The sequence below is a fragment of the Ambystoma mexicanum genome, chromosome 3q, assembly GCF_040938575.1.
Source record: "Ambystoma mexicanum isolate Mex_15411 chromosome 3q, UKY_AmexF1_1, whole genome shotgun sequence".
In the NCBI taxonomy this organism is placed as follows: Eukaryota; Metazoa; Chordata; class Amphibia; order Caudata; family Ambystomatidae; genus Ambystoma; species Ambystoma mexicanum.
This window is the reverse complement of record NC_090926.1, coordinates 29,604,241-29,627,094: the sequence shown is the minus strand read 5'-3', so window position 1 is coordinate 29,627,094 and position 22,854 is coordinate 29,604,241. Positions and strand designations below refer to the sequence as shown.

At 43.6% G+C, this 22,854-nt stretch overlaps 1 protein-coding gene across 2 annotated transcripts in view; it reads right to left on the bottom strand.

Annotated features, from left to right (window-relative positions):
• Positions 1–2,136: 2,136 nt before the first annotated feature.
• Positions 2,137–22,854, bottom strand: part of TMEM184B (transmembrane protein 184B) — a 905,911-nt gene continuing 885,193 nt past the window's right edge. For both annotated transcript variants that reach the window (XM_069652979.1, XM_069652978.1), the window contains one exon: positions 2,137–12,267. In XM_069652979.1, the coding sequence (XP_069509080.1) occupies positions 12,047–12,267 (221 nt within the window). In that variant the 3' untranslated portion in view covers positions 2,137–12,046. The remainder of the gene's footprint in view (positions 12,268–22,854) is intronic.

Here is a 22,854-nt window from a genome sequence, read left to right as displayed (position 1 = left end):
GTAGTAGAGTTGAGAAAGGAGTAGCAGTAGATTGAAGAGGGTAGTAGTAATGGGGCAGAGAGGAGAGTGAGAAGTAGGAGGTAAAATCAGAGGAAGGAGAGAGGAATATCAGAGGGACAGAAGAGTATCAGGGAGAGGCAGGAGAGATAGTGGGTGAAGTAGGACCGAGGAGAGTAGTAGGAGGAAATGGTGAGGGACAGAAAGACACAGGGAGAGGATAGGTAGTGCGTAAAGAGTTGGGATTAAGCCAAATGGGCACAAAACCTGCACATTTCTTGTTAGAGCATGGAGTTTGTAGCTGGTAAGGGTTATCAATCTCTAATGTCCATCCCTAGGTCCAAGGAGGATTCAGTTAGGGGGGGGGGGGAAATGCCTGTCTCCAAATAAGAGAGAGAGAGGGACGGTCCTTAGAGCTCCTTTTCTACCAAAATAATAAAAAAACTCTTGAACAGTCTTCGAGAGTTGCTGTGTTCTTACGGCCAACTGCGACACTGCACAAAAAATCATACTTGTACACAATAAATATTGTACATATAAGTTCAAGATGTTGAGTTTTTACAACAGACATCTAGACTTAAAACACAATGTAAAAGACAGTTTTAAAACTTAAATATACAAATATGTAATCGGAGTGCAGTAATACATGAATCTTGACAAGGTTTGTACATAAACCAACATTAGCCCTCATCAGTGAATTGCCTGCATGGGTCTGGTAGGCATATCAGGGCAAGTCCTGCTATCTTTAGCACTTGCACGAACTACGGGCAATAATCTGGTCAATTTAGTTAACACTCTAGGTTTGAACAAGGTGAGATTAATCTGTGAACAAGGTTACAGATATGATTTTGAAGAAGGAGTATTTGAATCCCCATTTAGTGAATTTGTGAGCAAAATTATATTTTAGGGAGTAAAAAAGAAGTACAATTGCCATTTTCAATCTAAAATATAGGATATTGCAATGCATTTTTACTGTGAAGCTCCTCTTTGGATAAGTCACTAAATATATCAGAGCTCCTCCTACCTGTGGCCTTGCTCTTCTGGTATCACTGACTCAAATATATGGACCAGTGTGGGTGGTAGCACATGGCAGGGTCCCACGTGTCAGTCACTTCCATTTTTTACTGGGTGTATTTTGACTCTATATTGTTTTTTAGGTTTAGCAGTATATGTTTTAGCCAGTACACCGCTTATCTGTAGGGCTGTCTATGAAGGCAGCTTAGTTTCTCTACTTTCCCCACTGCCAAATTTAGTATCAACCAGGAAAAAGTTGACAGAGACCGTAAACAGAACGGACTGTCCAAATGTTCAGACCCAGTTTGGACCCACTATGAGAATGATGAGTGGAGAACTGATGCTCCATGATCCGCTTGTTCAAATTGGCAACACAATCCTGAATATGCTTCAAAGCAGCAAACCTCAAAACACAGGGTCATCTTTGTAACTCCTTTTTCATTACGCTCTCAAACCAGAGGCATACATTGCATACTTTCATCCACAGGAATGCTTGACTAAGGCAGAAGGATTGTGGGTCACCTTTTGAGAACTGCAACCACCATGAGCATGTACACGCCAAACAGGTCATCAAAGGCATAAGAGGGGACTGGACTAAGCCATCAGTTAGTCAATCAGAAGGGAATAAAAAAGGGAGGTGGAAGGTCAGAGAAGAGAAAAAAGAAATACAGGGAACCGTCAGAAAGGCAACATAATTTTAAACATTGGAGCTGCCAGGCCCGTCAGGGGCAGAGTCTGTGGTTGCTGCTTCATGTTCATTTTGCATTTTTCCTAGATGGACTCTTAAGGGCCAAAGCAATGCTGGAGCCTGGCAGCTAAAAATCCCATAAATATGGTAGGCTGGATACGCCAGTAAGCCTTTCCTTTGCAACAAAACATGCCAGGAACACGACCTACACAGTACCTTTAAGGTCCATGATTAAAGTGAGCAAAGTCATATGGAAAACTTGCTTTTATTGTCTAGCTATTGTAAAACCAAGGAAATGTCACTAAATCACTTACCTGAAACAGTGATGAGTTCAAATCGTTGGCACTAGAAACGATTCCAGTGATGCAACGAAGCAGCCCTCAGCGAGGGAAAGACTTAGCACAAAAATGTAAATCATGCACAACTTCAGCCTTAAATGCAATCTATACACTTTATTCACATATTTTTTTATTAATTTCTGGAAGAACATCAAGGACAAAAAATAGAAGCGACTCTCTCTGAACTCGAACGTTATACATAGAATATGCAGATAAACACGGGTACAAAACTAGTTGCATCTGTCACTGTTCATTATCAAACAATATTTTCATATTTTTATGTACAAGGATTCTATGTGAGAATTCCTAAGATGCCATAAGGGAACCGTGGAGAAGCACGCCGACAAAAGATGCATCACTCGATGCTCATTCTCTTTCTCACCTAGAATTCCTTATTGGGCAACTGTAGGTGCAGGTTGTAAACTTGAAAAGGGGCAATATATATCTTAAACAAATAAAATATGACCTCGGGCCAGTGGTGCCAGTCAGCAAAAAAACTATACAGAGCAGGGCAGTTCACAACAACTCAGTCGATGCACTTCACTCTTGTCCAGCATTGAGCTCTGCTATTCTGTTACCGGGTAACAAACATCTCTGCAAATGCACCTCAATTCTGTGCCTTAGTACCCCGTGCTTTACCAGTTCTGGGAAACTCAGAACTCTAACTGCACCTCTAGCAATCCTGCAGCACACATACAGCACCCACATGCTTACATCCAGCACTACCAAAATAACTGGATCCTTACCTTTAGCACACACTGCTAATCTACTGAGGTACATACAAGGCTATGCCAGAGTACCTCAGTTCAGCAACACCATGATATGGCAAGATAGGGAGAAATTGAGACTTGGTCCCACAGCTCATACGATTGCAACTCTTGAACGCCACCCACAGTAATCACACTTTTATAAGCCACAGATCAACCAGCACCGATTCTAGCAAAATATCCTTAATGACCAGCTACATGATTACATGGACACAGACTGAGCAGTAGAGGAGCAAAAGTTGAGTAGGGCAGAAAATATTCAAGGCAGAAGGCCAACAGGTTCAGATAATGCCAGCGGGATCTGCTCCACAGATGCACATTGCGGCTCGTAGGGCAGAGCCAGGAGTAGAGCAACTGGGATACGTTTGCTATCATGGGGTGGCATGTGGACAGGACTGTGTCCAGGCAGAGATGGTAGCTGGAATTGTGTACAAGGACAAAGACCAGACACTGTGGGGCACAACTGGAACCGAACACCAAGTACAAGATGTAAGCCTTACAGGTGTGTAGGTAGCGATGACCAGTGACAATATATCTAAATGGGCCCACGTTTCCCATATCCAAATAAGATCCATAAATAGCAGCACTTCACTCCAAGGTTTCCCTCCCACCTGCCCAACTAATCCACCTCCATTCATAGTTCCTGCATTGAAAGATTTGTTTTTTTGAGGTAAATAAAATGAAAAAACGAATGCACAAGCCCTTCATAATCATGACGTCCAAATATATTAAACCGGTGAACTGGAAGAAAGCTTTTTAATTTGCTATGATTTTGGCTTGAAGATTAAATAGGATGAAAACTCTTTTGGCTACCCAGAACACACATTTCATTAACGGCAGTCATTAAGAAGACTCCCAATGGTTGTGCTGAAGACTGTTATGCTGATTTTTCTTCAAACATGTTTTCTGTTAATTAACTAGCTGCACAGAGAGCATGTTACTTGGAATGCCTGTATGACATTCTTCTGTCAAAGAGCTAAGAAAAGCCTCTGATAGTAGGAAATATTCTTGTGGATTAAACAAAATTACACATTGCAGGTTACTCCACCTAAAGTCCTTCCTATGAACGCAAGTAGCATTAAGGCAACCTCCATAGCTTTTCAAGAAGTTGTACCGATTGAGGTAATATGTAACGCAGAAATCTGGGCTATGGCTCACATCTTCTGCAAAAACTATGCATTATATGTTAGAGTCAAGGCTGACCAACTGTTCAGTCAAGCTATACTAAATACTATTTTCGGCAAGATGTTCTACTGAATGCCGAGCTTTCATTTACCCAATCAAATATTCTGCTTTGCCAACTTTCCATTCATAGGGCTGACGGAGGGCAAGAAAAAAATAATGAGTAAAAGCTGCATTTAGTCCTTCGACCGTTCAGTCATACATTTTACCTTCCAAACAATCATCATATTGTATGCATGAAATGTACCACATACGCAAGTGGAGTGAAAGATGCATAAGTAGGGGGAACATAACCTGGGAGACTGAGAATCTCACTGCACTCTGGGTTCCAAGTTAGTTAGGTTACATGTCTTTCCATCAAATTTTTTCCATCGAGGGTTCGTTCCATCAAATCTTTTCCATTGAAAGATGTGTCATCTAATTCCCATACATAAAGTGTTTATGCATCAAAACCCTTTCATCTAATAGGGTTTCGTTACATAAAAACTTTACATTTTTTGTATGGAAAGTCTATGAAACATGCATAACGTTATAACATTACAGGGAGCTGTCCAGTGCTGAAATCTATGAAGTATTTCAGAACTGGCCAGCGTCCTCTAATTTGTGGTGTTTATTGTTTATGGGGGGGGTCCCACCCAAAACCTCCCCAACCCCCATTTTCAAAATGTAACCCTTGTCCAGTGCTGAAATCTATAATGTATTTCAGCCCTGGACAGCTCCCTCTAATTTGTTGTGTTTACTGCCCCCGCCCCCAACTCCCAGGGGTCCCCTCTCCCTAATCCCCCAACCTCCATTCCTCAACCCAATGAATTACCAACAACATTAACCATTTCCTCAACCCATTGAATTACCAACCCAAACATTGATACATCTATTTTAAAGGTATGTTTGAGTTGTAAATCCATCAAAATTCATCCAATGAGTGTGCTTTTCGATGGAAAAGCATTTCAATTAATGACATTTGATGGAAAGACTGTATACCGTTAGTTATTTAAGTGCTATGGTACATATTGAGAATGGCCCATACTTGGGATATTACATTCTAGGGACTAAAGGGTTGAAGAATTAAGAATGCAGAAGCTACGGTGAATAACCCATTTGTAAGACTTTTCTGGATCCAGTCAAAGGGTGGATCACCTTGAATGACTGTTTTTCATTTAGGATGCAGCTTTAGGACTCTGAAATGTTATTTTTGCATGTGGGGCATAGGTCCCACCAGTATCAGAAACACTTTAAAGAAGCGGGTCTACAACCTGCTTCTCCCCAGAAGCGTTAGACCAGGACTGCCATGTCTAACCACTGACTATGCTGGCTAGGGCAGAGGGTAGATGTAGTCCAACACGTATGGAGAGCCAAAGGTTGCAGCCCCCTGCTTTAAAGCTTGCAACAATGTGGAGGATAAACTGATGGGGAATTAAACTACATGGGAATCTATGACAGATCCATGCTACAGAAAGGACAGTAGAACATTTGTGATAGTCTTTCTTTCAAGTAGAGGAGATCCACAGGGGTCTCAAACAGCCTTCAGTCAAGAGTGAATATCAGCAATGGCTTTAGAACTACTTTGCAACATAAAACTCTGTATAAAGAAACAATTCAGGCAAATGATGTGCCTGGAGAAGAAATTGAAAAGAAGCAATAGTGCAGGTAGTGGAGTGATGCGGAATGGCTATGTAAATAGTCAATGTCAGAAGGATTTGGAGGTCTCCCTTTTACTAAGTTATGTAGCAACAAGAGTTGCTTTAAAGAAAGTCAGAACAATCAGAATATGAAAAAAGTCGGATGCAGGTTGAACCCGGTGGTTAATGCCAAGGGGCTACAAAGATTTGAGGAAGTACAAAGGATTTACTCACACTTTCCAGGAATATTTTGCATGGTACCCTTGTTACTTATGCCAACCACCAATCCATTTAGAGGCCCTGGCCTGTAGGAAAAAGTTAATACGCCTTTATCAATGGTCCTCCACACATGTACCCTTCAATGATTCCACATTGAGTATTTCCTGGCGTCTGAGGTCACACAAACACCCAAAGCTTGTGAATCTGAGAAGGATACAAACATTAATTTCCCCTGCTGTTCAACTCCGAGCATACATCACAACATATTCAAACTTCTGAATCTACAAAAGATACTATGCTGGGAAGTCTTCTCTTTTCCCTTCAGGGTAATCTATTTCCAACCAAAACCATGGGCAGTGGGCACAAACAATGCAAAAATGGCATACCCATGATTCATGGGCACTCCTGTCCCCTGCACAGGCACCCTTTGCCAATGAAAACATTCCACATGACACAAATTATGAAAGGTGATACAAGTTACTCACCTAAGGGACTCAAACTCCTAGCCATTAGCCCTCTTTCCTTCAGAGTGTACCAGGTCATTGGGAGTACTTTTTGCACAGCACAAAAGCAATATGGAAAGTTGGGTGCATGTTCTACCATTCACACATTTTGAACCCAGACATGCTCTCCTGCTTCCCCATACATTAGTTCCTTTTCTACGCCAAGTGAAAAGGTATATTATACAAGAAGGAGCGAGGGTGGATTGTGTTACATGTTGAAAGGCGGGACTCTCTCACTGATGAAACAGAAGTAGAAGATTTTTTAGCACCAATAAATGACACTTCTTCTAAATTAGCAGTTGCCACAACAGGGATATTACAGGCGTATGGAATCGATCTGGAAGGAAGACCGAGTGATGGAATATATTGCAATGAAAGTCTTCCAATTAGGGTGGTCGTGGCACACACCCTGCTTAGCACATTATATGCAATATACGGTATGGACTACTATGCATGTACAGAAAAAGCAAATGCAGTATCAGTGAATGAGCATAATTGTATGTTATGAAGGCTCGAATGTGTATTGCAGATTACAGTCTTTCTCTTTGCTATCAACCGACGATACAATGCATAAAGAGAAGAGAAATCTTATCTGTAATAGTAGTCTGACAGAGAGAATCATTTCCAGATTCATAGGCAGCCTAACCAGAAGCCCCAGGTCTGGGCTGCTCCTGTAGAATGCAACAAAATAAAATGGAGGATTGGATGACAAGCAATTTCAGTTCTCAGAATCAATCATTCTAAAAGTGCAGTGTCATGTTTTAGTGTGAGGACTCAAATGATTTCATCTACTAAATCCCACAGATCCGTCTAGCAGAACTGATAGTCATGAAGAAAGATAGTTTCTTGGACAGGTATCGCTCACGTATGCCTGGCACAAATGGGGCTTCTATCAAATTTGAGAGCATGAGATTCAGTTTCTTGTTGGGAGCAGGTTTATGCACAGCAGTACTTTTTAAACCTTACAAATGTCATACATTACTAGGATATTATACAATATAATGTCAGCAAGGGCTGTTCTGTATAATGCAATGACTAAGAGGTGCAATCCAACTGAAAAGTACTACAGACTGGTCTTGTACAGATATAAAAAGGTATTCAGCTTTCGCAGCCTCTGGACACAAATAGGGTTGTAGTAAAAGTTTTTTTATCAAGACAATTAACAAAAGGACTTACTCTTGATGGAGTAAAAAGAATGCAAGTTGGCATGTTAGCTCTTTAAATATTTACATTGAGTCTTTGTGAGCGTTTAAGTGTCTGTATTGCAGGATTTCAAGAGCTAGCCATCAAGCACAGATCTTATATTATTGTGCATCCGTTGCTTCACAGAAGGCAATGGTCTGGGTTGTGCAACTCAAAGATGGCAATCTAAGATTCAAAACTGCCTTGGTCAAAAGAGAGCTATTAGGATGACCTTATATGCAAACTTCTCTGATCAGCTTACTAAGAACGCATTTTGACAATACTCCAAACTTGGATGTCAAGATGCAAAGAGAGGCAATTGTTTGTATCCCTTATATAAAGTGGTATATGCATCCACAAATTTAAAAGAACACCTGCCACTTCCCAGGATAAATCCAATTCTTGATCTAAAATCACTTTTGCATTCTGTATTCCTGGGAGATTCCGAATTTTCCATAAGGTCAGCTGTTCCAGCACAAAGGTCCACAAAACTTGAGTTTCTGTTGAGAAGAGTGACAATCACATTCAGCTTGCTGATGTAGTATATACTAGTACCATTTGACTCCTGACAGGGCAGACTAAGCTATCTATCCTTTTGAGTGACATTAAATTGAGTACCACTAAGTTGGGCAATAGTAATATTTTTGGTTTATAGAGCTCCAAAATGGCATAATATGTGGTAGCAGGCACCATATAAAAATAAGATGTGCTAATGTTTGCTATTCTGGTTGAGTTACCCGATTCAACAATGACTTGTTCCTAAATATCGGCATAGCAGGCTAGCTGAAAGGGACACTGCTCAATCTCACTGATGTGAAGAGAAGGGGTATAACTGAACAGGTGACATTGATTTTCAATGCCCCTGTACCTATAAATGGCTTGTGTAGGTGCCCCCGCGCCTCCAAACACCACAAACATTACAAAAAAGCAAACATCACTACACCTATTTGGTTAACAGGTGGTTCCACATGCTAAGTTGAGCATTCTTGTCTGATGGGAGTGGGTTGTGGGATCTTTCCTCCCAGCCTTTTCTCCCCACTGGCACGAAACCTGTAGACATTCTCATAAAGGCCTTGTATGGAGCCTTTGTCAAATTAGGTGGATGCACAAGGACATCAGCAACAGGAGAATGTAAACAATCATAAGTGGCGGCATGGCTTCCCGTAGATGTTCCTGGCAAACAATCCAGGCATCAGAAATGAAGTTCCTTATACTAGTTAATATAAATCCCTACTATGAACTATGTGCAATGGACTTATGTTTTTGCAAAACAAAAGAAGGGAAACAAGGTTTTTAAAGGTCTGGGCTTTTTTTCCTCTCCGGGTCCTTCTTGTCCACCAGGCAATATCTGGAGATCACCCAACTTCCAATGTGCTTGAGGGGGAACCTATTCTAGACCTCTGCAGTAGCACTTTCACTTCTGGTTAGAGAAACTACATGCAGCCTCCCAACAAACTGTCTAGTGGAAGGATCCCTTTTTTTTTTACTTTCAAGAATTAAAGGCTGTGACTGGGGGTTTAATTCTTATGCAGTCAATGGTCTAAAGAGATTTATTTCCAAGATTGGCTAGACATCTCATACACTCCAACCTACTAGGGTGTCGTGTGAGATGGCCTCCAAATGGAGCCATTGTTTGAAGTGTGTTGCTTTAGTGGGACATATTTTGCAGCTAATGAGCCCTGCAAAATATGGAGTTTTGTTGACTATAAGGATCAAGACCGAATTGATAGTGGCACTATTATGTTGCTTGAATTTGCTAGTTAGGTCTCTGGTTGTAAACCTGACATTTTGGGTGTTGCAATGGTCTGCTTATCTTCAGATATGTCGGATTAATCGTACCTCCACTTTCATCCTCAGGATTTCTATATCGGCATGGAAGTCAGAGCTAGAAAGTCTTTCCCAAACATGCCTTCTCAATCATTGAGCACCACTTCACGAGAAGCCAGGCCTGTCACATCTATTCAGGATCTGATCAGATGGCTTCTTATTGCCGCTCAACCTTTCACTTTGATCATTTTTCAGTGCGGGTAAGCGCTGTATCGTGTACTCTATCCTCCAGGTTTTGGAGAATAGCAGTTGAGCCATCTACTTGCATGACTACTGCAACTATTGTGCAAACCTTTTCTGCAGCGTTTGCAGTCAAGAAGCATGTCGAACACTATTGTGTTATAAGAAAGCTACTTTTAACCTGAGCCTCCACGAAAGAATCTGAAATATGAGCAACCATTCAGAATGATCAGTGTGGTGCTCTGCATTTTATTTTCTTGGTGTGATGAAATCGGTTTTATTAGGCGATAGATATAGACCGGTCAGCTACTGGGGACCCAGTTACACAGGGGTCTGCAAACTGAGAACTCTACATGTTCTGGACTAAGACGCCCAGAAGCCATCATCACTGACTATGCTTGCTATGGCTGATGGGAGTAGTAGTCCAAAACACCTGAAGAGCCAAATGCCCAGTGTCTCAAATCGAATGGATTTCCGAACCTGGGCTTGCTGTATGGATATTTGACATCCCTTTCTAGCCCTAAATAGTGGATCCATAAAAGCAACAGATATCAGGATTCCTTGTGAAAAAGTACCATAAAAAATGGTGTGATTATTACACTTATGAGGGTCAGTCAATCGATCAATATTAGGGTTATCATTGTCAATCTTATGACCCCTAAGAAAGCCATCTTCCTGCACATTTATCATACTGAACTTATTTTTAACAGGACCAGTGGCGATAACCTTGGCAAAGGTAGCCCACATAATGATAACTGTCATCCAGACAGAGGCATGTGTGGTAATTAAATCTGTTTTGATCAGACAATACCCTCACCACAAACTGAGAATGTGGATCAAAATTCTCAGAAGGGACCAGCCCATGAGGTAGGGATTTATACACCCATCATGGCCAAGTACAGGACTTTGGCACTGAAACACCTTATTGGGGGAAGAAGACCTGCTACGCCTTCTGTGTTTGCTCTACATGACCTGGAAGATGTAGAGGATATGGCGCTCCATTTTTTTGGGGGTTCTGCAAAAACCTTGTGCTGCAAGTGTTCTTGACTTCCCGTAATGCCTCAATTTCAGTGACAGGCAGAATAGACATCTGGAATGCCCATCTTCATTGCCATTTTATTGCACTTGAATACAGTTTAAATGAACCTATGCCCTGAAGTAAATTGCTGGGATAGGATTTGCATTTTACCTACATTAAAACACTTTCCAAAAGCATAATATCTCCACAGGAAGTGAAGAAAAAAATAATTTCAGCAGATGTTAATTTTCCAGGACCAGCATCACGGCTGGGAATTTCCCCTATTTATGAATCTGCTTGAGAAATCTGGATACCGCAGACCAACCTGTGCCAGTGTGAAAAGCATTGACTCAGTTTAAACATAAGCAGTCTAGTTATTAAAACAGGAGGGGATTGTGGGACTACTATTTCAGGCTGGGGTGGCAGTAAACTAATTTATGGGGCAGAAAGGTGGGTATGGAAAAACCAGTCACACAATGTTCACTCGCCTTTTGTTTCTATGTGATCAAATTCCTGTAAGAAGAACAGATGCTGAAGAGATCCATTCACCAGTACAAAGTTTCACAAAATCACATCGAAGGCACATGTCAATGGGATGGTTGTGTCCCAAACACGTCTTTTGGGTAAGTCTCTGAAAATTATACCGCAGCACTGGCATATCCCAAAAACTAAACAGAGTAAAACGCCTGATGCAAAAAGACAAAGGAGCAGGACCTGTGATGCGAAACATTTGGGAAGGATCAAGGACAGCAGTTTTGGGCCACCTCTATTAGCATAAATGGACCGTGGTTTGCAGGTAGTTCAGCAATAGTGCAAAGGTGGCGGGAAAGCGCATGCGCTCTGGCATTCAAATGACTTTTGTGCTGTACGAAATATGCACTCCTCCTGCCATTGGTTGGTGCAGACATCCTATCAAACTAAAGGAAAGGGTGTCTTGCCATTGGAGCAACACACAGCTTCAGTTTAGCTCAAATCAATCTTGTTCAATAGTCCAAAGCATGTGACTTGCCCGATTACCACATGCTGTGGACACAAACGCAAATTATCACACCTTTGGCGACTGGGCATTAGCAGAGCTTAATCACAGAACCAGGAAAAAGCACACATTGTCCAAAGATAGTCTTCAGCATGACATGTGCCCAGCTCAAGAGCACAGTGGTTAGTAGATGGGCAAGTATCTCCTACCTGCATACAGGGCCACCATGCTCCCTTACAAGCCTCTTGTAGTATAGATCTTTGGCCACAAAAAGCATGATTTTTGTTCCCAAGAGCCAAAAAATGAAAGATACTTGTGTGTGTCAAAGGAGGGCATGAGCCACTCCCCCATGGTGTTGAAGCCAGAGGAGTATCCCTGCCCCAGATATCATGCTCTCAGAGGGACCCACCTCCTAGACTGTATGCACCAAAAGGGGCACTGATATGACATTACCTTCCAAACCCCACCAATAAATATGCTTTTAGTTTTTAATTGCACCACTATGGATACCCCGGCCTGACACCCTATTCTTCAGGTCAAAACTCATCATCTGAGCTGAGTAGCAGGGTCTTTTCTGTGTCACGGTTGCTAGAACAGCTTTGGGAGCGAGAGAGGACATGACCATGTTCCAGTGTGGCTTGCTGAGTGTACTGCTGGTAAGCAGGTGAGAAATTGTGGATGGCATCTTGCACAATGTCATGTGGGTTCATTGTTTCCTTAAGACTGCTTGATATGCTCTTCATAGGGGCTGCACGGCCTGTGAAGTGGGAGGGGAGATAGAAGAGAGAATTAAATTTGAGCAACATCAAAATAAGTATCAGCACACACAAACATAGCCATGGGAGAAACAGGGCAGTGATGGAAGGAAACACAGGTACAGGTGGAAATAAGCAGACAAAATAAAAATGGGGTGTAACTAACCCATAACAGATTCTATTGTTTATTGTCAGTTATAAACGGCACAAATGTTGTAAATTTTGATCATCCAGTGGTTGTAAACAGCATAGTTCAAAGACCTAGTAGGTGCTGATGGAAGGAGTGCTAGACCCTACTTGTTGTTCAGTGGTACTCGGGGTCCTATCCTTATTTAAAGCTTTGTAACAGATCCAAAGCTTAAAAAGAAATGTACTTATTTGTGATCCTAGTTCTTCGTTATAATCTTAAACAGTTCAATGAACTATGCATACGAGTGGTATCCATGATACCACTTATACAGTAATATTCAATTACTCATGGTTAGTATGAAGATTATATGATGTAGAAATGTTATCATTCTCAACTTCTGGAGAACTAATGTTATTCTGGCAGATGTCGGACTTCTCACCCCTGAAAAATAGGTTAGCTAACTGTGTTGTATTACTATTTTTAGGGAGATTTTTCTGTAGCCCTATCTAACCTAATAGCAAGAGAGGGTTTCTAACCAAGGGATATACCCAAGTACCTAGAGGTTCGATTTTGGCACAGTAGTCCGACATCATACAAGGGAAGAGGTAGTCTGACAGTAAATCCCAATAGTTACCCCCAAAGAATACACTGCGATTGTAAACTGAAAAATGTACATATTAAAAATAAAAAGAAGAAATTACACAGAGTAACGGTTAACTGGGTTAAATGGAAGACATAGCAAAAACACATTGTATGTATAAAAAGGGGAAAAGGGCCACACATAGGCCCTTTTTGCTCCCAAGCAAAAGGTCTGACTAAAAACTGGCTGTGGACAATGTCTGTATAACCGGGGTGTGGGGAGAAAAAAAGAAAACCATAGACAATAGTAAAATACAGTACAGTCATAATCAGGATTCAAAATTACAACACGTGAAAAGTCACAGTAATCCTCATAAAAATTGTTAATGCACATGGAAACCTTATTCAGTACATTACTTGGAGGGAATAAAGGGGGTCAACAATGCCTACATAGGGCTAAGGGGGGGGTGGGGAATTGTCTTAGACTTACAGTACCAGACTAGTATAGTCTCATTACACCCCTGGAAAATGATTGCTGCATTTTATCAGCTTGAAAAAGCGCCACATAGACAATTCCATAAATGAGTGCAGAGCCATGATTTAATATAAATATCTCTAGTAAATCCTAGTAACATGCTAAAATTCGAGTCTCTTGTAGAACATTCCAGGGACTCGTGGGGACAGGAGGGAGGGGGGAACTCTGGTAAGTACCCTTTAAAACGTTACGCTATAGGAAGCAATGGGACAAATCCAATAAGCAGAGACGCAGTTATGGGGAAAAGTTCGACAAGTGTCCGTTCGAACTCAAAAGGTGAACCAACCTTCGGAGACAACATAGGAGAACCCCTCGAGAAGCTCCAGTTGCAGGTTCGAGACCCAAACAACTCGGGAAGGAAACAGCAGGATTAAAGCCAATGGAAGTCAATGACAAACCGTGTTGGAGGTGCTTGCAACACCCCACCACTCCTGGAACCAGGGGCCCCTGATGGAAAATTCAACTAATAACCCAGAAAGTACAACGCATCTTTCACAGGACGAGTTAAAGGATCTGGTACCCATGGAAAGACCAGTGACAATCCAGAATAACATGAAGAAGAATCCACCTTACCATGAGTGTGACTGACCAGACAGGAGCTGAAGGACAGATGATGCGACCAGGAAGTCTTAGGGAAACAACCAAGGAGATCCAGATAGCTCGTAAGGGTAAAATGGGAGGGCCAGACAACAGAAAACTGTTACTCAGTGGTGGAGGCAACCCAAAAAGGCCCCGCCAAAGAGTAGAGGGGGGAATGATGCCCCACAACAGCCACGTCCTAACTCGATGTGCTAGGTTGATGAGGGCAACATTGGAAGGCTGCGGAAAAACAGCGCAGCAACAGTCCCAGCATTGGACATCAGGTCTAGCAAGTGAATATGACCGGGAAGAAGATGAGGAGCAACCTGGGAAGGCCATCCAGCAATCAGAAGAAGAAACCAGAGTGAAGGACAAAGGACACAGGGATCAGCCAAACCTGGTCCTAGAGCAAGGGTCTGCAACCTGTGGCTCTCCAGATGTTTTGGACTACAACTCCCATGATCCCTCACCATTAACTGTGCTGGATCGGGTTTAGAATAGTTGTAGCCTATAACATCTGGAGATTCAAAGGTTGTAGACCTCTGTCCTAAAGTGTCAGCAACCCATCTTCGTGGCACAACTGCCAGCATTTTCGGGTAATAATCAGCAGACTTGAGGAATGCACAGGGTCTCCGCCTAGATGAACAAGTTACTTACCCTTGGTAACGTTCTTTTGACTGGATGTTCCTCCAACATATTCCTCATCTTTGACAGGTAGTGTTCACAGCTCTGCTGCTTTGGAAAAGAAAATAAATTCAGCAGAGGGCTCCCTGCGTCGGGTCGATGTCCGTAGAAGGTCTCCGTTGAGGGTGACGTCATCGGATGTTATAAGTAGCACGCAAAGTGCCTGTTGCTTCAGTTCTGCCACCCCCCTCCCTCGTGTAGCAGAAGTGGCCACAAATTGGGCCTGACCGTACTCAGCTTTGTTGGAACGAAAGCTGTAATAGCATGGGAAATTCTACAGAGGGGTAGGCTGGGAGGGCAATGAGCAATACGTTGGAGGAACATCCAGCCGAAAGAACGTTACCAGGGGTAAGTAACTTGTTCTTCGAATGATTGTGTCCTCCAACGTATTCCTCATCTTTGACAGACTCCCAAAGCGGTATCCATGAGTGCAGGAGGGTGAAGAATTTTGTAAGATTGAAATTAAAGGGCAGAGTAAAGCACTGCCTTACCAAACGCCACATCCTGAGCATGGGAAGTATCCAGGGAATGATGCTTGGTAAACGTGTGCATCGAAGACCACGTTACAGCATCACATATGTTCATTAAAGGGACTCCCCTTTGCAGGGCTGTCGGTGTAGCCATGCCTCTGGTGGAATGAGCTCGCAAGCCCTCAGGAGGGACCTTGCCTGCCAAAGTATAGCATTCAGAAATAGTGAGGATGATCCACCTAGACAAGGTCTGTTTAGACACAGCCTGGCCGAGCTTGTGCCCGGTATACCCCACAAAGAGCAGGTCGTCCACTCTCACCTTGGACATTCTGGAAATATAAAAGCTCAAAGCTCTCCTAGGGTCCAACCTATGAAGCCTTTCCTCTTCCTTACTAGGATGCAGAGGAGGATAGAAGGCAGCTAGCACAATTTTCTGACTCAAATGAAAGTCCAAAGATACCTCAGGTAGAAAGGAGAGTCTGACTCAACACAACCCTGTCCTTGTGGAATACAGTAAAGGGTGGCTTGGAAGAAAGTGCCTGCAACTCGCTCACTCTACGTGCAGATGTAAGAGCAACCAATAGAATAGTCCTAAAGGTTAACAACCTCAATGGACATGAGTGCAAATGGAGCACCCATCAGAAACTTTAAGACCAAGTTAAGGTCCCAAACCGGTCCCTGAAACGGTGAAGGCGGGAACACATTTGTGAGCCCTTTTAGAAATTGAGTAACCAAAGGAATCTTAAAATAAGAGCATTCCTTGGATGAGCGATTAAAGATTGAAAGCGCTGCTAGGTAACCTTTAATGGTCCCCACCTGAAGACCCTTGTGGGCTAAACAAATCAAAAAGGATAGAACATCCGGAGTTGAACATTAAAAAGGATTGACATTCTTTTCTCTGCACGAGTCACAGAACTTATTCCAATGGCACAGTGACTTAGTTACCGGCCACCTGGCTGAAAGCAACACCTCCATTACATAATCCGGGAGGTCCCAATCCTTGTATCTCAACCTTTCAGAAACCATGCATGAAGGTCGAGAGTCTTGACCTTTGGATGGAGAACCAGACCTTCCTTAAGATCCGGTTAACCACAATGTCCTGGCCCAATCTGGAGCAACTAGGACCATGCGGGACCCGAACCGTCTTAACCTCCTGAGAACTTGAGGAATGACGGGGATTGGAGGAAACGCGTACAGTAGCGGGAATTCCCAGTCCACCACGAACGCGTCTCCTAGAGCGCCTCTTGGAGGACATTCCCTTCAGCAGTACTGCTCGCACTTCCGGTTGGCACCAGTCACGAACAGATCCACCTGCAGTGTTCCCCAAAGAGCAAAGACCTCTTGAAGGACTTCCTGAGCTATTTCCCACTAATGGGAGACTGCGCTCTGCCTGCTCAGAGCATCCACCGACGCGTTCTCCTCTCCGGCCAGATGAACTGCCGCTAGGGAGATTCCTTCTTGAATTGCCCAGAACCAGAGCTGCATTTCCTCTCTGCACAATGGTAGTAACCCTACACCTCCTCTCTTGTTGAGGTAATGCATGGCCGCTGTGTTTTCTGTCATTATCAGGACATTCTTCCCCCGTACAGACGGCAGGAAAGCCTTCAGTGCTAGCCTGATTGTGCTCAGCTCCAAAAGATTGATGTGTAGTTTGGACTCCGATGGAGACCAACGACGGCTGATGGTCAGATCATTGGCGTGAGCTCCCCCCCTTGTGAGGGAAGCGTCCGTCACTACAGTTACCTCCGGCCATGGCTGCCAAAAAGGGTCTCCCTTCATGAGGTCTTCCTCGCAGGCCCACCACAGAAGATCCTGTGAGACCCTGACCGGAACCTGAAGGCGATCTGACATCTTGACTGAGAATTGGGACCACAGAGTCCTGAGCGCCCATTGAAGGGACTTTATTCTCAGACAGGCCCGTGACACCAGAAAAATGCAGGATGCCATGAGGCTGAGGGGTAATGGTATTCAAGCAAAATTGGTCCACTTTTTTGTTAGGGGCTTGTGGGGGTGTGGACTGGAATCAATAGAAAAGGGGGGCCCCAAACTAGCTACCTATTGATGACAACATATATGTTGGAAATTCAGACTAGCATGAGGCGACTGCAGGGAAACATCTTATGTGAAGCATATACCACAAGATGCACAATATTTTGTGATGCATAATAAAAGGGACAGCAAAGGTCCGTCTTCTAAAAAGACACATGTGACAACATAAAACAACAATCAAATGAGAAAATATTCTAAAACATAAAAATATCTATTGGCATGTATCAATCTCATTAAAGCACATTGTCGACTTAGAGTGATGTTAGTAGACACAAGGTGACTTCCAATAATATTAAATACAATTAATTCTCAAGGAAGACCCCATGTATATTGTGCCGACAGAGGTGACTGTTTCCAGCCTTAGATATATGGACACTCAAGTTGGAGGTGTCATCTGGTATAACCGGACGGTTGATAGTCCGACTAAGGCTTTCGTCAGGACACAAAAGAACACCTGGTGTTGGATGTCGTGTTTCGGAAGAAATGCTTTTTTTCTTTAACAGTGTATCTAAAAAAACAATAATACACATCTATTACCAACCAACTACATACTTTTCTAAAATCATTGCATCCCCTCATTGTTCCTGATATTTCCAAGCTTTTAAGCAATTTTTGAATGTGCATCACAAGCATATCATTATCAAATAATATATATACCACACTGTTATATTCAGATTTATCTGGTTTATCCATACAGTAATTTTCTTACATCAAAATAGTGTATCTTATTTTTTCTTGACAAGTTTGTCTTTCGTAGATACAAACATTGGATCCACACTTGTGAACAATCGAGTGCAGAAAGGGGAGGGAAGGGAAGGAGGGGAAAAGGGAAGGGCCTGGGAACCAGAGGGAAAGGGAGGGGGGTATTTTTGTGTCATCTGAATACATTTCTCAGTATGTTAGTACAAATACCTTTTCAATTTCTTAGAGAGAGACCCAGAAAAAACGGACACCTTCAAATGATGTACGTCATCGGTTCATCTGCTTTGCTTCACTCATGTTGGTACGTTTGTATGCTCAGCCCAACATGCGCATTTTGAAATGTGCAAATCTAACTGAAAAATCAATACAAGGGGCTGGTATATATTCATTCAACTAGGACCGCAATGTATCTGGTATGCACGAGACATGTATTCTCATACCTGCAAATATCTGTGTGCTCGTGCTGGTACACAGCCTCTACGTTCTCGCTCATGTAGCCGGCGCGGGGAGTCTTATTTATATTAAGAGCTGTAGTGAAAGCCTTGTTTAGTAGATGACTTTTTTTGGACGCTATACCGCAATTAATTCAAAGACGGAGGTTAGAACCAGAGTGATTCGCTAAAGGAAACTTCCTACAAAGGAGATGAAATGCCTTTAACTAACGATAGGACACTTACTTGTGTGGCTATTAGCCTACGGCGTTTAGGGATCCGCGAACGACAGCGGATGGATCACATGATCAAGCTAATGTAGCAAGTGATGGCGTGATGACATCATTGTGTAACTAATTAGTGGCTGGTAATGCAACCCAAGCCGTTTGATGCTAGTGTGGTGGCCATATTAGGCTGACTCACATCGCAACCAAATGTATTGATGTTTATCTAAATCAGGTGTGCGCGCATCCCAAAACAAACGTGCATGTTGGTTGGACTGTCCAGTGTGGTTAATGTAGATAGCCCTCTCATACCGGCCCACAATTCGGGCAGAAGATTGAAAAAATAAAAAAAGAAAAGTAGTTATATATTTCTTTTATAGATCCAGGTGTCACGGTATGAGACTAGGTCTTGTCCGTAGCTGGTGCGTACGCATGCAATAAACATGTTGCACCAAATATTTCAATACAATAGTGTCCCGGCCAACAAGTAGGCGAAAACTGATGTTTAAATGTATAGAGGTATGCAAACTCAATGGGGACATGGATCTAGTGTGTGGCTGAGTTATTTATGAACAAATAGGTTCCACTCGATGTAAAGATTTAGACCGTGTTTCACGGAGTCTAATTTGTGGATCCATTTTTGTTCAAGCCTGCGCAATTTCAGGTCCCTATCCCCCCCTCGTAGCCATGGACCTGCTGACACCGTCTGCAACATCCAACCCAGACTGAAGGGATTCACACATGGCTTCCTTGCCATCCTTAACGAGAGCTAGGAAGCCCTCCCTTTCTTACCTTTCGGGAACATGCTCAGCCGCCATAGATATGCACTCCCACACAGTGTACGAAAATCTTGCCAAGGCACACAAGGAGTTTTCCTACTCCCAGCTAAAAATACCTTGCACGCCCATCCATCCACACGTTTATCGTTACTATCTGGAGAGATGGTAGGGTACGCAGCCTGTTTCGAGGTAGCCGTGGCTGCCTGGACCACCAGACTCTCAGGAGTGGGGTGAGATGACAGATTACCGGGGTCATTACTGGAGGGACGGTATTTTCTTGTCAGAGACTTGTTCACTACTGGATTAGCCTCTGGGGTTTCCCAATTTTTGGCCACCCTGTTCTGCAGTCTCACATGAAATGGCAATATGAGTTCTGTTGGAGGACTCTGATTCAAAAAGTCCGTAAGATCATCCTGATCATAGTGGGCAGTAGCCCTGGACCAGCCCAAATACTGAACAACTATTGACATAAGGTGTCCGTAAGAGGAGTTGGCATGCTCCCCAGGGTCTGGTCTGCGGAACTCCAGGAGAAGAGTCTATACCACTTGCATTATGCAAGGTATCACAAAGATCCTGCATCCTACTCCCCTCCGAGATGAGGCATTCTGGCACATTAGGGGAACCAAACTGGAGACCAAAAGGAGCCTCACCCTCATCAGAATGTGCCGCCTCCCCAAATATGGAGGTGAGGGACTTAAAAGTCTTTCTTTGGCAGAGTAGTACACCTTTTCTCAGGTATCACAGCAAGGCTTCAAGGTCAACGAATTCAGCTTAGACACCGGCTTTTTAGGAGGTTCCACCGTTACCATGGGCTGCGCTGGTAAATTTGGTGCCGATTGCGTCGGCAACTGCTCTGAAGGCATCCAGGGTCTGATCGGGGGGTGGAGGACCTGACAGGCACTATCGACAGGTGTGGCGCTGATGGCTTCGATGGCATCAAGTGTTTGGACGGTTTCGATGGAGATGAAGGCCGTGCCCTCGCTTCATGTCTCGAGCAATCCTTAGATCCTTTGCCCGACCAAGGCCTCGAAGGCTCCCAATGAGGATCGCGCTGTTTACCTGGGCTCTAGGGCGCGCGAGTATCCAGCCAAGACAGTTCCCTGCCGGCTTCAACAGAAGGCACTGTCGGGGCCTTGCCCTGCTTTTTGAAAATGTTAAGCATTTCCACGCTGAAAGCTTCCCACTCAGCGGTCGAATGGGCAACTCACCCTCTCGAGGGTGCCGCCTGAAGAAGACAGGACGGGTGGCGGGAACCCCTCCTGGACCTTGAACGCTTGGGCCTTCTTCCTTTGAGGAGTCACCTCTCGACTCATCGGTCGAAGGCCCAGCAGGTCGGGATGTAGGAGTCGAGGACACCTTGCCTACCTTGAGCTTCCCCTTTCGTTCTCGCAAGGCCTTTCCAGACATCAACTGGCACTTGGAGCACATATCCGTGACATGGCCCCTGCCGAGGCACCACAGGCAGACACAATGCAGATCCGTGATGGACATCTTGTATCCGCAGTCCCGACCTTCTTTGAATCCGGACTGAGGTGTCGGAGAACTTCACAGCAAATACTAGAAAGTACGAGGCGCACAGAGTTTCACAAAGCAAACACGTTTGCGGAAAAAACTGAACTGAGGCATGCTACGGAGGGCGCCATACGTGCTACTTATAACATCCGATGACGTCACCCTCGATGGAGGCCTTCGAGGGACATCGACCCAACGCCATAGACGTAGGGCGCCCTCTGCTGAACAATTTCCGAAGCAGCCGAGCTGTGGACACTACATGTCAAAGATGAGGAATACGTTTGAGGACACAATTCATTCGAAATAGATTTTCACTCTTAGCTGGCCTAAGCCAGCCCCTCCATTCACACAGCAACCAGGCAGACACACAAAGGTTTCGGCGCTCTGACAATCAGGCTGGCCCTAAAAACCACCAAACTCTTAGGTTCACAAACAGCTTGTTTATTGGGGCTTTCTAGGGTAGAGGGCCAATCTAAACGAATACAGATGGTTAAGGGATGGGGGTCAGAGTGAGCCCAACTGTGCACAACAGCCATGTTAGGACTGCGTTGTGGTTCCCACAAACCAAGGGACGGCACAAACAAAATGGTTGCAGGACTTGTGAAGCCGAAACTGAAATAAAGCTGCCATCAGACGACTCCACTATTAAGGTGTAGGGTGAGAATCACTGTAGGGCAATAATGAGGTGCTTAAAAAGCACCCATGACCTAAGAGCCATATGTGCTACCATACAACAGCCCAGGAGAAGGGTTGAGTGGCAGGGTGTGAGGAATAGCTGTGTCGTCGACGTATTGGTCAATACGTGAAATTCCTCTTTCCAGGTGCAATCTGCAATTGGAGGTGCTTTGGGGGAATCCTACACATTTTTTCAAGTTTCTATTTTAGATCATATCCTAAGCGGAGCAATTAGAATAGCCCTAGATCTCACTCCCGTATAACAACAACGTGCAGAGCTTCGCCTTATAAGAGATTTGTGAAGCTTGCGCCTGCAAATGCACATTTAAAGTGACAGAGCCTTTACTATGTGAGACTGATTCGTTTTTAGGAATATGAGCACACCTTCAGCACCACTAACGGCTTCATTCTGTGACAAAATGTAAGACAAAGCAATGGAGGGAGGTGCTGAGTGGCTGTGAATTATTAAGGGGCAATTCTAGTGGCATCTGCAAAGCAGAACAAATAAAGTAACCCAGTAGGATAGTTGAAACAGTAATGGACAACACAAGAAAAGCCATTAGGCTTTCTTTAGCAGTCAAAGCCCTTACCCCCAAAAGCATCAGGGCACATTACAAATAAGGAATGTAAGGCCCCAACACTGGCCTAGTTACACGGTGTCTGTAGAGAAGATCTGCGTGTAACCTCAATGTTCCATGTTTGACTCCCTGCAGGGCTCACTCAGCCTTTAATCCTTCACAAGGTACACTCTAAGGATCATGGATAATCAATACACATCTTCCAGTTTCCAAGCCCCACTCACATTGGTTTGAGACGCACAAAATGTCTGGAGGGTCAGTCAGAACATCACAGCGTATTGAGTAGTCTTAAATTAGAATATGAGGGACCACATGGATACCAATATTCCCCAAGGGCATTAATATCACCTAATTTGATAGTGCTCAGTTTATTGATCTCAGAAGGAGAAAAGGCTGAGTTAGTTCTGCAGGATTCAAACCTCTCTCGGCAGACCACACAAACTGCTTTGCTTGTTGAGACATTTTTACAAGTGAATGTGATCATAAGGCTTTGTGGATTATACGTCCATGTGTCTGAACCCTGATCTTGCTACTATTCCCACAAACTTCTTACTATGCTAGTTAATTTGTTTTCATTTTTGATCTTGTATTATTTAACTGGCAAATAATCTATTGTCATGATATGCATCCATGTTTCACATTTGCAGCAGTAGAGCGTCATG